Source organism: Lepidothrix coronata, unplaced genomic scaffold, assembly GCF_001604755.1.
Source record: "Lepidothrix coronata isolate B3197 unplaced genomic scaffold, Lepidothrix_coronata-1.0 Scaffold60, whole genome shotgun sequence".
Lineage (NCBI taxonomy): Eukaryota > Metazoa > Chordata > Aves > Passeriformes > Pipridae > Lepidothrix > Lepidothrix coronata.
In genome coordinates this window covers 4,820,322-4,835,902 of record NW_016690240.1, presented here as the reverse complement: position 1 = coordinate 4,835,902, position 15,581 = coordinate 4,820,322, and the positions used below count along the sequence as shown (strand labels likewise).

Sequence of the window (15,581 nt, the reverse complement as noted above, 5' to 3'; positions counted from 1 at the left end):
GGTGCTTGTGGCACACAGTATATAGAGCAAGGAGATGTCTTTATAGTTTCAGACCCTCACGTCCTTGTGTTCCTTTGAAATTCCTGGCAGCACACTCAGCTCACCCTAAGTTACATCTTGGTTATTCAGGAGTCTCAAGACCTACATAATTGCTGTTGAATAAAATTTTTAAGCTGTTTTCTGTTTCAAACATACAGCTGAAGTGCTTGCAAACTAAACAATGGCCTAAAACAAAAACTTTTTCTCTCTGCTGTTGGGCACAATGTATCAACATCAGCTAACATCACATAATGAGTTACTGAAATATGTGGTAAGCAGTGGTTATATTGTCCATTAGCCTTCTTTCTTTTACATGGCTTTTTAATTAGTGCAATACTGAACAGAATGAATGAAAGTCAGTTATTGCAGATGGGAAGCAAGACCAAGATGCTATTTGGGTAAGAGACACATTAGAATTTTTCATGGAAACTGGAAAGCCTAGGATTTTCCTTTTAATTTCTTTCCAAGAAGTTATTTCTTATATAAGGGAGAGAACAGTCCTGTACAGCACTGCAAATGCTATTCACACTGCATTGGCTGGTTATGTGCACCTTATTTCTGATGATTTAAAGAGTTTCCTTCTCTCCTTGTCAAACAATAGCTCAAACTACAAATAATCATGGTTAAATAATGGAAATTCAGAAAACTGAAGTGGAAAAAAGTATCAAAATTCAAGTGATAGTTTCCGTGATTTGTCATAGTTGGGGATGGAAAGAAACTTGCTTTCAGCGTAATAAATAAATTCATGGTGATGCTAAGCAACCACACTTGAAATGTTAAAGCATGTTGTTGACCTTCAGGCCTGAGCTGTGAACTTTTAAAGTTCAAAGTGCTGGGGAGGGGAGCGGCAAAAGCATTCCACAGGAATTATTTACAAAGAACTTTACCAAAAAATCTTGATCTTGGAATACAATGAATCAATGAGACTCACGTAATAAACTGTTGCATGGAAAAAAATATAATTTTCGAAACATAACAAAGGAATCCTACAAAATGCTTGCAGGTTTTGAGATGCTAAGAAACAGTAATATTTGCCCTTACTGAAATGTCAAATACTATATCACAAGGAAGCGAGGTCTCATCTTGCCTGTTAGGAGACAACTCGGTATAAACACTTTTTCAGGGCATAGCCCTTCTTTACTACGGAATCTTTAGACCTGAAGTGTTACAAATATAGTAAGTAGGCTAGATAATTTGTATTCGGTTTCTAGGATGATTAGATCTAACCTTTAGCCTTAGGTTTCTGTTTGCGGTTATCTAAACCAGTCTGCTCTTGTTCTGTGATCAGTTTAGCAGGGAAGGGAAAAATTTGTTCCTCCTACAGTATCTCATCTGTGCCCTCTTCTGTGAACATTATTCTTTGACATTGCCTTTTGACCTTGAGCTAAAAGTCTTAATTTACAAAATATTAAAAGGTTCCAAAAAGTCTGTGAGACTAATTATTTTCACCCTAATAGTTTCCATATCATTAGTCTTTAAGTCAAGTTAATCCATGTTTGTAAAAACACTTAGCCTAGATTTTGGTCCATGTTTGAGTATCTTGAATACTTCTAAGGAGGTACAGTATAGTCCCATTAAATCTTTTAAAAAGCTTCATCTTTACCTCCAGAAATACATTATGATGATATTTACTACTACATTTTCTTACATTATATGCACATTTCTCTTTTGTTTGTTCAAATCACACTTTCTTACTTTCTTTTATATAATTTAGGTGCAAAAGGTGCAAGAGGATTCCCAGGTGATCCAGGTCCAATGGGCTTTCCAGGGCTAAATGGTACACGAGGTGATCCAGGTCGGGAAGGATTCCCAGGTCCTCCAGGTATCTTGAAATAATTAGTCGTTCTTTTTATATTTTTGACCTCTTTGCTACAGTACTGAAGCACAAAAACTTGTTTCCAGATACATTTTTATTTCTCTTCTACCTTCAATCACTAAGCTATTAGACATAGCTGCTACTTCTCAAATCCAAAATGATTTCCTGCAACATCTATAATGACAGAAAGTGACATAGATGTCAACCTGCCTTATAGTGCAAAATTATAAATGTGACAGTAAAAATTTATGAAATTCACGTCAAAAAAATCAATAACAAGATATTTCAGATTCCAAATAGATTTTACTCATAATGATGATGCAGAAAGGAAGAAAATAATAACATTAGTACTTCTATTTAACTCTTTCTAACATTAGTATAAATGATACTGCACATATCAAAGGTGGAGTACTAGCTACTCACCTTGTGCGTAGGCAGCTCTGTTCCCAAAGTGTTTTGCAAGTGTCCAGTGCCTGTCAAATTTTATGCTAGTGTGTAATTAGTACAGATTTTTTAAGCCCCAAGGCTTGTTTATCTCTTCAGAGGTTCCAGGATGTCCAAGATACATCAACTCAAGACACATCAAGACACATATATCTGTTCGTAGATAGTAAGTCAAATGAGCCTGTATGTGTGTGCCACTACACACACATATAAGCTACAGTGGGTATATATGTTCACGTACCATCAGTCAGTCCAGCAAGAATTACCTCCAAAAACTACCACTTCCCTGGTGGTTGACCAGGGTAATTTCATCACAGAAATGGACAGAGGGATTTTTTTTTCTGTAGCACAATACAGAAGCCATTGATGCAACGTAATCTACAAGCTCTTTAGAAATTCTTTTCATCTTATCTGTTTTCAAAGTCCTAAATCCTCACAGATTCTGAAGTGCTGAAAACTTTCCCAAATCCAGTGCCAGGTGCTGCTTCACCCTCATGGGGCTTCGCAGCACATGGCCTGATAGACTAGACTTATCTATAGCACCTGTAGCAGCAAAAGAGAAAGAAAAACAAGAGTTGATGCATGCCCTGGTCAACAGGCAAGGACTGCATAGTAAAACATGGTTCTGTGCAGCATAGGGAAGGACCATGAACCTGTATTTTCCCTGCTAAACTCCACAGAGTGCTCTAAATGCTAAATTACGGCTCCCATATCATATGGCTCCCAGAACACAGGGATCAATTTTCTGCAGTCTTTTGGACTCAGGGACCAATTTTCTGCAGTCTTTTGTACTGTCTTTCACCAGTGCTTGGACTCAATTTCCAGTCCAGGTCCAGTTTCCTAGTCCACAAGAAGCCTTTCACCTGTCACTTGTGGTAAAAAGAGGGCATTATAATGGTATATCTAGGATTTGAACTCCATTTGTAGTGAACCCTGTGATCCCTAGTCCCTGTTTTATTTCAGGTTTTACTGGACCCAGGGGAGACAGAGGTCCAAATGGTCTACCTGGACTTCAGGGACACCCAGGCCTTACAGGAAAATCCGGAGCTCCAGGAGCACCAGGACTGAAGGGCCTTCCTGGTGATGTTTTTGGAGCACCAGCAGGTTCCCGAGGGGATGTCGGGCTCCCTGGCTTCCCAGGATTGAAAGGTGCACCAGGAGATCAAGGAGTACCAGGAATTAGAGGTAACAGCTTCTTCAAATAAAGAAATGCTTGAGTAAGAGTGTGATACAAATGTCAAATTACAAGGATGTGAGAGTACTAAAAGACCATGTTAGGAAGTGGCAGAGGTTCCCAGCTGACTGGAAGCTAGCAAACGTTGTCCCGATTTTCAAGAAAGGAAAGAAGGAGGACCCTGGAAATTACAGGCCTATTAGTCTCACTTCAATGCCTGGTAAAGTTATGGAGAAGATTATTCTGGGAAGTATTGAAATACAGCTGAAAGACAATGAAGTCTTTGGTCACAGCCAGCATGGCTTCATGAAGGGCAAGTCCTGCTTATCCAACCTGATTTCCTTCTATGGCAAGACAACCCACCTAGTTGATCAAGGGAAGCCAGCTGATGTAAACTTTTTGGATTTCAGTAAAGCTTTCAATACTGTCTCTCACAGGATCTTTCTGGACAAACTGCCCAGCACACAACTGGATAAACACATCATGTGGTGGGTGAGCAATTGGCTCACAATTCAAGCACAGAGGGTAATAGTGAATGGGGTAACATCAGACTGGTGACTTGTCACTAGTGGGGTTCCACAGGGCTCCATCTTGGGCCCTGTGCTCTTCAACATCTTCATAAATGATTTGGAGGCAGGACTGGAAGGGGTGCTAAGGAAGTTTGCAGATGATACAAAAATGGGAGGAGCTGTTGACTCCCTCAGAGGCAGGGAGGTCCTGCAGAGAGACCTCGACAAATTAGAGGACTGGGCAATCACCAACCATATGAAGTTCAACAAGGGGAAGTGCTGGATTCTAAACCTGGGATGGGACAACCCTGGATGTTTGTACAGACTGGGAGATGAGATGCTGGACAGCAGTGCCACAGAAAGGGACCTGGGGGTCCTGGTCGATGGCAAGTTGAATATGAGTCAGCAGTGTCCTGGCAGCCAGGAGGGCCAACCATGTCCTGGGGGGCATCAGGCAAAGCATTGCCAGCTGTTCGAGGGAGGGGATTGTCCCGCTCTGCTCTGCACTGAGGTGGCCTCACCTTTAATGTTGTGTGCAGTTTTCATCACTTTAATATAGGAAAGATATATTAAGCTGTTAGAGAGTAACAAAAGGAGGGCAACGAAAATGGTGAAGGGCCTTGAGGGGAAGCCGTATGAGGAGCAGCTGAGGTCAATTGGTCTGTTCAGCCTGGAGAAAAAGAGACTGAGGGGAGACCTCATCACAGTCTACAATTTCCTCATGAGGGGAACAGGAGAGGTAGACGCTGATCTCTTCTCTGTGGTGATCAGTGACAGGACCCAAGGGAATGGCCTGAAGTTGTGTTAGGGCAGGTTTAGGTTGGATATTAGGAAAAGGTTCTTCACCAAGAAGGTGGTTGGGCACTGAACAGGCTCCCTAGGGAAGTGATCACAGCACCAAGCCTGACAGAGTTCAGGAAGTGTTTGGATGATACTCTCAGGCACATGGTGTGACTCTTGGGGATGATCCTGTGCAGGGCTGAGAATTGGACTCAATGATCCTTATGGATCCCTTCCAACTCAGCATATTTTATGATTCTGTGATGACCCCAGTATCAATTCCCAGTGTCTGATGATGTCCCATCCTTTCCACATCTGTGTCAACTGTTATCAATAAGCCTGGCTCCTCCAAACACCTTCTGGAGATACATTGCTTATGTTCAGCTCTCCTTCACACTGCTCTACATGAAATCAGCTACAATAGGATACTACAGAACTAGATTTTGCTCATCTTTGTTGCATTCAGACATACTGCTAATTATTTTCCTCTGTAGTTAAGGGAATGGTGATGTAGTCATTATCCTGACTTTTCACTTACCTACTGCATAATACTAAAGTTGTTTCCCATGCCAAAAGATGCCTGGGTAATGCTGGGTAAAAGATGTCTGGCTTTGCCCATCAGCACATTGCACTAGTGCCAAAATTGTAAATTTTAATTAAGAGGACATAGTGTTAATAAGCCATTTTACCTTGTCAGTCTTTGGGCACTCAGGAACATAAAAAGATAACATTATATACCTATTCATAACTTCAGGGTGTTTATTTTAGTTTGTTATTTCACAGACCTTAAAACTCATTCTAAACTCCCTATACAAAACAGAGAAAACATAATTTCTCTACAAAATCTGACTTTGTTACTCTCTGAACTCTGTGGAGGACTTTCAAAAAAGCTCATATGGGAATTTCGCATGCTCTGCTACACAGTTTCAGGATCATTTGGACACATAGTCAAATTTAGGGTTGCTGATTACCCCCTTGCCCTTAGTGGAAGTGAGAAAGAAGTAGTAATTGTGTGACTAACTCAAAGCAAAGGAGTTTGTCACAGGAACTGGTTTTGGATATTCTTCTCGTGATTTTCTATACAAATAAATAAAGCATCCTCTTCCCTGAGTTATTTGAAGCAAGGAGAGCTGGTTTTACCTTCAGTAGAGCTCCAGAGTGAAGGAAAGGGATGAAAGCAACTCTGTGGCACTTCACAACTTTGAGAAAAAGCAGAAAACATCATTAACCATCTGAAAAGGGGAAGAAATTCAAGGTAAAACACTGATTGAAAACAAAAAAAATTAGTGTGACTTTGCACCCTCTTTGTAAGCTTTTCTGTAGAACAAAGCTTTCAGTAATAACAAAAAATAAGTACAGTGAAAACAAATAGTGTTACCAGTTTGTCTATTCTTGACTTATTTTACAGTTCTGACAGAATGGGTCCACATGGCATGTGAATTTTTATATGAGTTATACATTTTTTTCATTTTATAGGAAATGGCTAGGGATTGCTTTATGTCATCTGTGCCACTTTCAGAATAGGAAACTGAAGTCTGTGCTCTGTTTTTGAGAAAACTCACTGTAAGTGATTGCAGTTATAAAGCTCATTTGCCATATAAAGTTATCAGGGCTGGGCTTCGCGAACAAAGATCTGGGAAGGGCTCTACCCACGTTTGTTGCAAGCACGTTGGTGGCTAAAAAGGCCAATATGAGATAGACATGTCCGGTTGCAAAAGGCACAGCAGAAAGACTCCTTAGATGGTATCATCTGCAAGACACAGTTCTTTCTGCATTGCCTTTTCTCCTCAAGAGTGATCCTGCGTGTGTTCTCAAAGGCATCAGCAGCGTTATAGATGGTGTGTCTCCAGGCCTCCCGATTGGAGGCCAGAGTAGACCAGTTATGGTGATCAATATGGCCAAGGCTGAGATGTTTCAGGGAGTCCTTGTATCTTCTCTTCGGGGCTCCTCTCTTGCGGCAGCTGGTGGCAAGTTCACCATAAAGCAAGATCTTAGGGAGGCGGTGGTCCTTCATCCTTGAGACGTGCCCTGCCCAGCGCAGCTGTGTTCTCAGCAACATGGCCTCAATACTTGTGACTGCTGCTTGTTCTAGAACAGACGTATTGGTCACAAAGTTTATAAAGTCAAGCCAATGGACCTAATAAAGAGAAGCAGATCCACTTGACCTGGATTTTAAATGCCATGTACTACTTGTATGTTGCTACTTCTCCAACCTGAATGAAAAGCAGGCATTAGCTTTTAAAACTTGAGACCTCGTTTGCTTTTATATGGTAGAGATATATAGACAAATTTTCACCTAGTGCATTAAGTCATGTAGAATCAGGGCCTTTTTCATAAGGAATTTGTATGACTCTTATAACAATACTTTGTAACAATGCTTGTTATTTCTGAGCAATAACACAAAACACACTGCCTTAAATGTTACTATTCCTGCCTATAACGTTTTAGAAAAGATACATAGCATTATTTCAGTGGTTCAGTCAGCTGCTTGATTCAATGCTTACTAAGATATATGCGATAGAGAGATCAGGTATTACAGAATTATTTGGATTAAAAGTGAAAGAGACCTGTTCCATCTGTATCCACCTGGTGCTAAATTGTTACCATTCATTTGAAAGAGCCAGTCAGCCTTTCTGATTAAAATATTAAGATCAGTACTGGTAATGTCAATTATTTTAAAACTGATGAGCATTCCTTTAATTTGCTTTTCCTGTTCTCACTGAATTTTCAAAGGAAAAACACACCCTGAAAGACTAGTGCGTGCTCAGAAGAGATATGTAAAGATAAGCTCTCTAGATATGTATGATCTCTAATGCATGATTATGGTCTTCTAGGAGCGGATGGTAACCCAGGTTTGCCAGGACCGAAAGGAGATCCAGGGCCGCAAGGTCTCCCGGGTTTGATGGGATTACCAGGAACACGAGGAACGCATGGATTCCCAGGTCCACCAGGAAATCGTGGGCCAGATGGTGGGCCTGGCTCTCAAGGACCTCTTGGTGAGGAAGTATTGCTGTCCTGTGTCATTCCTCTTGCCAGTTCTCTGTGTCAGGGCAACTTTACAGTTTTCACAGTGGAAAGTTAAGCTTGGGGCTGTGGGACACATCAGGCATTAATTCCCAGATAGGAAAATAACCATAATAACGCAGTCACTGTGATAGGAAATTGTGCTGATGTCACACATGGGAAATAGGAGTGATGATAGTCCTCACTGGCAGAGCTACTGCTTTTCCATCTATAGCCACCTACCAGAGCTTGCTGCTGGCAGACTGGGAATAGTCTTATGGAAGAGAGGCTTAATTATTAAATTAAAGAGGAGGAGAAATTCCTGTTGGCAGTGGATGTGGAACCAAGCTGATAGCGAGACTGGTTCACATTGATGAGCTGCTTTATCTTTACAATCATTTCTGCAGTTCTTTGATGAAAAAAATTCCAATTTCTCACCTCAATATGGAGCTGGTAGGACAGCAGTTTTCTCCCTCTTGAGCTACCTTGTATGAAATCATCATATACATCCAAACACTTTTTAATTTCCCTGCTCTTGTGTTCACATGGCAGGTCCACCTGGTGCTAGGGGAGAAGACGGTGAACAAGGTTTTCCTGGCCCTGTGGGCCTGAAAGGTCTGTCTGGTGACAAAGGTGAAGCAGGTCATGCGGGATTACCAGGCATACGTGGAGTGACTGGTCCCCCTGGCATAAGTGGAATGGATGGCTTTCCAGGAGATAAAGGTAAGCTCTGGACTGCTGCTTTGAAAAAAGTAGTTGCTTAGAGATGAACTGGACACATTCTCTGATGGGTCTACCTCTGTTTAGAACAAAATAATTAGGATCACATATTCCAAAATCACTGTCCATTTTCCCCTGCATTGTGCTTAGCACAACTGTTTGGCACAATGGTAGATTGTTATATTCGATCTATTTAGAAAAGCAATGGCTGTTTTATTTCTCATTTCAAAAAATACAGTATTTACTCTTTTCTTTCTCTAAAAGTCTTTCCCTTGTCTTAGTCCCATTGGCGCTCAGTGAAATTTAGATGTTTTCCCCAAACCTTGGCTTTAAAGTTTTTTAAAGCTGGAAGCTGTGAACTGAGCAATGCCAGACACAAGACCTCGATGTTGACTTTTAGCAGGATACTAATGTTATGTTGAGAAGGTGAGATTCTCACCTGCCAGCCGTGAAAACACTACTTATAATGCACTTGCCTACACCACAGGAGGTTTCAAGTGGGTTCAACTCCATGTGAAGCCAAGTTAAGCACAAAGGGGGTGCATGCTTAAAAATGCATGTTGCAATTTCATCAGCTGGAAAGACAGAACTTTTTTCCTGGGACAGCTCTGGAGTACTGATGAGCTCTCATTTGAGGGAAATTAAGATCTATTTGTTAGCATTACCCATCTTGTTTAGAAAAGAGTAGTAGGGGAATTTTTGCTGAGAAAAGGCCAGGCAGTCCTGGACTCATGAATTGTATCTCTACATGTAGTAGAACAGGCTGACTAAAAACCTCGTGTGGAACTATGTATCTTTCTTTAGCTTATCTCTAGGACAGGGGTTGAACTGATCTTTCAGAAGAATACACTAAGTTCTGGCCATCTCCACATTTCCTCTTGGCCAGTTGAGGCAGGTTAGTGTACTCCTGAGAGTACACTACCTCAGGAGCTCTACTACCTCTCAGAGAGCTTGAGTGCCTGTTCCAGAGCTGCAGAATGCTGTAAGCATCAAGGTACCCAAAAAATAGGTACTGTTGCACTGAAGTTTTTCTGCCGTTTCAGTCATGTGTTGCTGGTTCACATTTACTTAGTTTGCAGAAATCTGAGTAAAGTAACAGTTCTTTTCCCCTTCTTTTTTAAAAGGTTCAAGAGGCTCACCTGGCATTGATGGTTTCAAAGGCATGACAGGCCTAAAAGGAAGGCCAGGCATCAAGGGAATCAAAGGAGAATTTGGCCCACTTGGGCCTCAGGGTGATAAAGGCTCACAGGGCGCACGTGGCTTCAAAGGTATTTGCTTATGGGTGGTACCAGCGTATTTGCTCTTCACATCTGCAGAACTATTTTACAAGGACATAAAGAAGATGCATTTTTCACATGGTAAATTTAGCTCAGACATTCCTCTAACTATTTCACACATGGGCCTCTGGCCAAGAGGCCTGGATTTTTGGCTCAGGGAAAGGTTACTTCTCTGTGAATCTCTACATTAAGGTTAAAGACAGACATATCATTATTCATCTGAACTCAGATAGTGGCACCTCTGGGCATGTGCAGAAGTCAACAAAGCCTTTTCCTGGGAAGTGTAAAGTGTTTTGGGGAAAATACTTGGATTTTGCTCCAGTTGCACTGTAAAGGCACTGAAATATTCAGAAAACAAAGCAATTAAATAGTTAAAAGTCACAAACATATCAGTTGATATCATCACCAGTGAAATGAACACTGTAACTCAGTCCTCTCTTCTTTGCATACAATTATCTTTATATAAATGTTTTGCCTCAAGGCCAAAATGTTCTTTCTAGGGACCCTAAGACTGGTATTTAAAAAAAACCCAGTCATCTGCAGTTCAGAGTTTGCAGAACAGTGATCTCAGACACTCAGATAAGGTCTCAGCAAGAAGCAAGTGTGAAAGCAGCCTCTGCGAAGAGAAGTGCAAATATACTTCTTGGTGAAGAAATACATAGTGCATAGTCATAGGAGACAAGTGTGGGTTACTGGCCTGTCTCTGTACTCCATGAAGAACTAAAGATAGTCATACAGTCTATGTGGGTCCTTTCTTCAAGACATTTACAGATGTTACCAGTAGCCATAAAGTCAAGAAAATGAACAGTGACTGGTAACAAATCCAAACACTTTCTTTTGCCCAAGGCTTTTTGACTGAGAATTTCCCTTTCACTTTTCTATGCTTTCTCCAGTGTGCTTTTTGGGTTTTTTTATAAACCATAATTTTGCGTTTCTTTATAAACACATGATTCCTAACTGATCTGCTGAGAGCTAAATTATCTATCACAGAGGAGTCTGGTTCCTTCTCCCCAGGATTGTATGCACAAAAGTTTAACTCAGTTTTCATGTTTTCTTAAGTGTGACTGTTCCACTGACATATATTGACATGGATTACTTTTTATGCAAGTGGATTTTCCGTAGCTTGTACATGGTGTTATTCCTGGGAATGGTCCCGCACAGGGCTAGGAGTTGGACTCAATGATCCTTGTGGGTCCCTTCCAACTCAGCATATTCTGTGATTATTCCTTTTTCCTAATTCACTCTTCTGTTCACTTTTTCTAACACAGTGCTGCTGACTAGCTTATTGTAACATGGTTGGTTTTTTTACCCTTTAGGTGACCGTGGGGATCAAGGCCCCCCAGGAGAACCCCCAAAACTCATGCCCAGCATGATGATGGAAGTTAAAGGTGAAAAAGGAGATGTTGGAGAAAGGGGCACGAAGGGATTCTTTGGCTTAAAAGGTCAGTGGTCACAGCAAAACGAAGCAAGCATATTCAGGACTATCAATCGGTGCCTTTTCTCGGCTACCATACTAAATATTCCCTGCTCATTGTACCATAATGTTATAGACCCCCCCCCCAGCAAAATCACTGATACCAAAACTGAGCTTCCAGCTGCATTTCACAGTCACCTCTGAGGAAAGCTTTGAGGGATGATGTCATGTGTGTGTGTGTGCTGCATTGTGTAGCACATCATGGTGCCATGTTTCAAGAAGGCTGCTTGCAGGAAAACTTACACACAAGCAACTACATGTGAGTCTTCCCTTATTTATTTTTCTTCTTCCCCACCTGCAGGTAGCAAGGGAATGCCAGGTCTTCCTGGAAAGACAGGAACCCCAGGGTCCCCTGGGCATCCCAGCTACGTGGCTGGTGTGAAAGGGGATATTGGCGTGAAAGGGCTGACAGGTCTGAAAGGGTATCCTGGTCCTGCTGGCTCTCCTGGCATCAGAGGCTTCCCTGGCAGCACAGGAGTCAGAGTGAGTTCATGACCATGAGGGAATAAGGGTGTCCTCATGCTGGCATTCAGTTTGTCTAAGTAGCATTCACCCCTTGAAATTGTGCTGAACAACTACAGTCCAAAGATAATAATGCAATAATCATCGAATAGATAGATCAAATATTTTTGCTTGATCCCTCCAACATTCATTAAGCAGAGTAATTTCTTTTCTCATTGTGAAACATGCTAATTTCATGTACCATCTTTTTGCAAATGAGGACCCAGATGGTTCCTTCTAGGTCCTTGGTCCTATTGCTGCTGCTGTTGGTAAAAATTATTCTCAATGCCGGCCTTACTTTTCTTTCTCCCAGAACTGATGACATTACTGGCAAAAATTACTCAGTGCCACTCATCTATCAGTAGAAGAGTCTAAAAATCTTAGCTTCTAGAGGGTAATTCACTATTATTCACTTTGACCACAAAATAAATTACACTGGAAGAAATAAACACTTAGAAAAGGCCTTGCAGTTGACTCACAAATATCATTTAAGAGTGACAAAAACTGTATTCCTTGTTCAGGTAACTCTGCCCTTAGGTTTCAATAAGACTTTTTTCTAACCAAGGACTGCAGGACTGTTACAGTTTAACCCCAGCCAGAAACTAAGCCCCACACAGCCACTTGCTCAATTATCCCCTATACCCCCAGCAGGATGGGGAGAAGAGAATTGGAAGGGTAAAAGCAAGAAAACCTGTGGATTGAGATAAGAACTTTAATAATTGAAATAAAATATAGTAACAATAAATAATAATAATAATAACAACAGTAATAATAATGAAGAGGAAAATAGCAATGAGAGATAAATAAAACCCAGGAAAGACAAGTGATACAAATGAAAACAATTGCTCACCACCAGCTGGCTGATGCCCAACCAGTCCCTCATTCCACCATCCCCCTAGACTTACATGCTGAGCATGACACCAAGTGGTGTGGGATATTAACCCTTGGGTCATTTGAGATCAGCTGTCTTGGCTATGTCCCCTCCCAACTCCTTATGCACCCCCAGCCTGCTCTCTGGCGGGGTGGGGTGAGAAGCAAAAAAGGTCTTGACCCTGTGTAAGCACTGTTCAGCAATAGCTAAAACATCCCTATGTTATCAACACTTGCTAGCACAAATCCAAAACACAGCCCCATACTAGCTACTATGAAGAAAATTTACTCTGCCCCAGCCAAAACCAGCATAAGGACTCACTTCTATATATACATAATAGGATATCCTCAATTTCAAACTTAAGTCTTTGCAAACATAACTTGTCCTTTGGTTTGTACTGGTCTATCTTAACTGACCTGCAGCTCTATAAAGTACTATAGAAACTCAAAAATGGTAAATGTAATAGTTGTTTGGGTTTTTTTTTAATATTTCCAAACTCTGCTGCTTGGAGGGTTGAATAAATCCTCAGTCTTGTTAACTGATACCTTTTTTCAATCATATGATAGGGAGAAAAGGGTATTCCAGGAATTTCAGGCCATTTTGGTACTCCTGGCTCACATGGAGAAATAGGTGAGTTTGTTCTCTTATCTGAGTGCTGTTTGTATTCATTACCCATCAAATACTTGACAGTAAATTCTGAAGTGTCTTAGTGGATCTCAAATCTTAAAGAGTCTTCATACAGTCTTACAGAATGTTATTGAAGATGTGGGAGGCTATGAAAAGGTTAATACTGTTAATTTCATGCAACCTGTACTGTCCATGGATAAATCCATCCATGGCAGGGAGGGAGGCTGTTCTAGAAACGTTTTTTACCTTCTTTAACTTATTCCTTTTGTATTCTAGAAAGATAATAATTGCTGAATTTTGCCTCAGAAGTTGCAATTCCTTCAAAACAAAAGGACATAGTGTTTAAATTAAAGCCTTACTGCTCATGTGTTCATTTTTGCTTGAAATAGGTGATCGGGGAGATACTATAAACTTACCAGGAATGCCAGGCCTTAAAGGGGAAGTTGGTGTGCCAGGCTTAACAGGTATTAATTTCACAGTTGCTCTCTAGATGTATTTCTTTTCACATACTAAAGTCCACAGAGGAAGGGAGGAGGAGCTTACCATGGGCTTTTGGTGGCTCTTGAACTTGTGTCAGTGACAGTCCTGGAGAGGTTCATCTTTTCTTTATTGAAATGAGTATGTGCTACATTCACCTCTTCAACTGAAAGTATAGTTATAATAGTAAACATCACATGCAGCTACAGTAAACATTTCTATAAAATTTTTTGCCATTGATGATAAAAGGAGCAATATGATTCCATGAATCATCTTCCATGATTATGGAAGATGAGATAGCAAAATCTGGTATATTTTTGGTTGGGTTGGTTAGGTAATGTATTAAAATTTCCCTGCACATGCATAACACTTGAACATCAGTGTCACATTCCATATAATTCGGGGAGTACTTTTAAAAACAAATTTCATGATGGTTTGGCCAGATGACTATTCATTCTTCCAGATTATGCAACTACCATGATGAGAAGAATGTCTTTATGTGGCAAAACCAGTACCCATTCAGTAGCCAAGTTCACATTATGCTTGTTAGCTTAGGATCATATAGAGATTATTAAAATAATATACTGGTTTTGTGGTTTTCCAGGCATAAGAGGAGGCGTGGGACAAAAAGGTGAAGGTGGAGATCCTGGTTTCCCTGGCATTGAAGGCCTCAAGGGCACACAGGGTGACCCTGGTTCTGTGGGACAGGAAGGTAAAATATTCTTTTTAACACTCAAAAGAATATAACAGTTTAAGAAGAGAAAGAAAAAAAACTAGTTGCCTTGAAAGAAAATCATTAAGGTTTTTAACATGTTGATCATTTGGTTGGTGAAGAGCAGTGGCAAGGATGTGGAATTCACAGTAGAATTTAAGAGGAGATGTCAAAAGCCTAACTCTGCTTCATACCAGTTTTTCCTTTTTTATACCAACTATGTGTCCAGTCAAGTGTTGTATTGCTGGCATACTCAGGTATTCTAATATTGTCACAACACTGTAAAGAAGTGAGCTTTTCAATGATCTTTTCTTCTATAAATGAAGTCAATATCCCCCAGGACACAGTTATAGAGCCTGTGAGCCAGGCTCACGGGCCAGCTGTGCAAGAGAAACCAAATCAGGTTCACCTGTGGCTGGATCATACACTTGGGGCTTCAGAAAATGTCTTATTGCAGGAGGACCACGGAAATATTCTTTCAGAACAGTTGCTCGCCATATTACTCATAGAGGGCTTCGAAACTCCAGCCAAGACTGGGAAACAGTCCTTGTCTGATCAGCTTTCCAGTCAGAAATGCAAAACAGGTGTAGCAGAAGTGGAAACTGAGGTGCACAGAGATGAAATTACTTATTGTGACTGGCAATAGAAGTCAAGTTATCATTTTAACAGGAGAAGCCCATTGTAATGAATTATTCTTTTATAGTTTGTCTCTCCTACCTTTGCTCTCTTTAGTTTTCTTCCAGTTGGATGAGCAGTGCAGTATCATTGGCATTAGGAAGGGAAAGTATTTTGCTGCCTGGGAGAATAAAGGTAGCACAAGTCTGTGTTTTGGGCCACTGGTTTTAAGGACACTCATAAGCAATGATTCATTATTGTCACACAGGTTTGCCAGGACTGGTTGGCCCGCCAGGGCAGCAAGGAAGCCCTGGGACGCCTGGATTTCAAGGTGAAAAGGGAACTCCCGGCTGGCCTGGCTTACCAGGACAAGCAGGTATTCATGCAGCTTCAGCTATTCAATTGTTTCAGTGTAAGCACTTGCTATTGTTTCATTGGTGTGAAGAAGAAGAAGAAAGGGGGCCTTTTGCAGTTCCATGTCGCAGTTTCCTCTACTAAATATTTATTCCTCATAAAGTCCAGGGGCATTAGCAAAGACACAT

General features: G+C 41.0%; 1 protein-coding gene across 3 annotated transcripts in view; it reads left to right on the top strand.

The window, feature by feature from the left end:
• Nucleotides 1-15,581, top strand: part of COL4A2 (collagen type IV alpha 2 chain) — a 145,771-nt gene that overhangs the window by 117,914 nt on the left and 12,276 nt on the right. For all 3 annotated transcript variants that reach the window (XM_017817326.1, XM_017817329.1, XM_017817327.1), the window contains 11 exons: nt 1,754-1,861; nt 3,263-3,484; nt 7,597-7,758; nt 8,318-8,488; nt 9,610-9,753; nt 11,079-11,204; nt 11,538-11,719; nt 13,175-13,238; nt 13,625-13,699; nt 14,317-14,424; nt 15,308-15,415. In XM_017817326.1, coding sequence (XP_017672815.1) covers nt 1,754-1,861; nt 3,263-3,484; nt 7,597-7,758; nt 8,318-8,488; nt 9,610-9,753; nt 11,079-11,204; nt 11,538-11,719; nt 13,175-13,238; nt 13,625-13,699; nt 14,317-14,424; nt 15,308-15,415 — 1,470 coding nt within the window. The remainder of the gene's footprint in view (nt 1-1,753; nt 1,862-3,262; nt 3,485-7,596; nt 7,759-8,317; nt 8,489-9,609; nt 9,754-11,078; nt 11,205-11,537; nt 11,720-13,174; nt 13,239-13,624; nt 13,700-14,316; nt 14,425-15,307; nt 15,416-15,581) is intronic.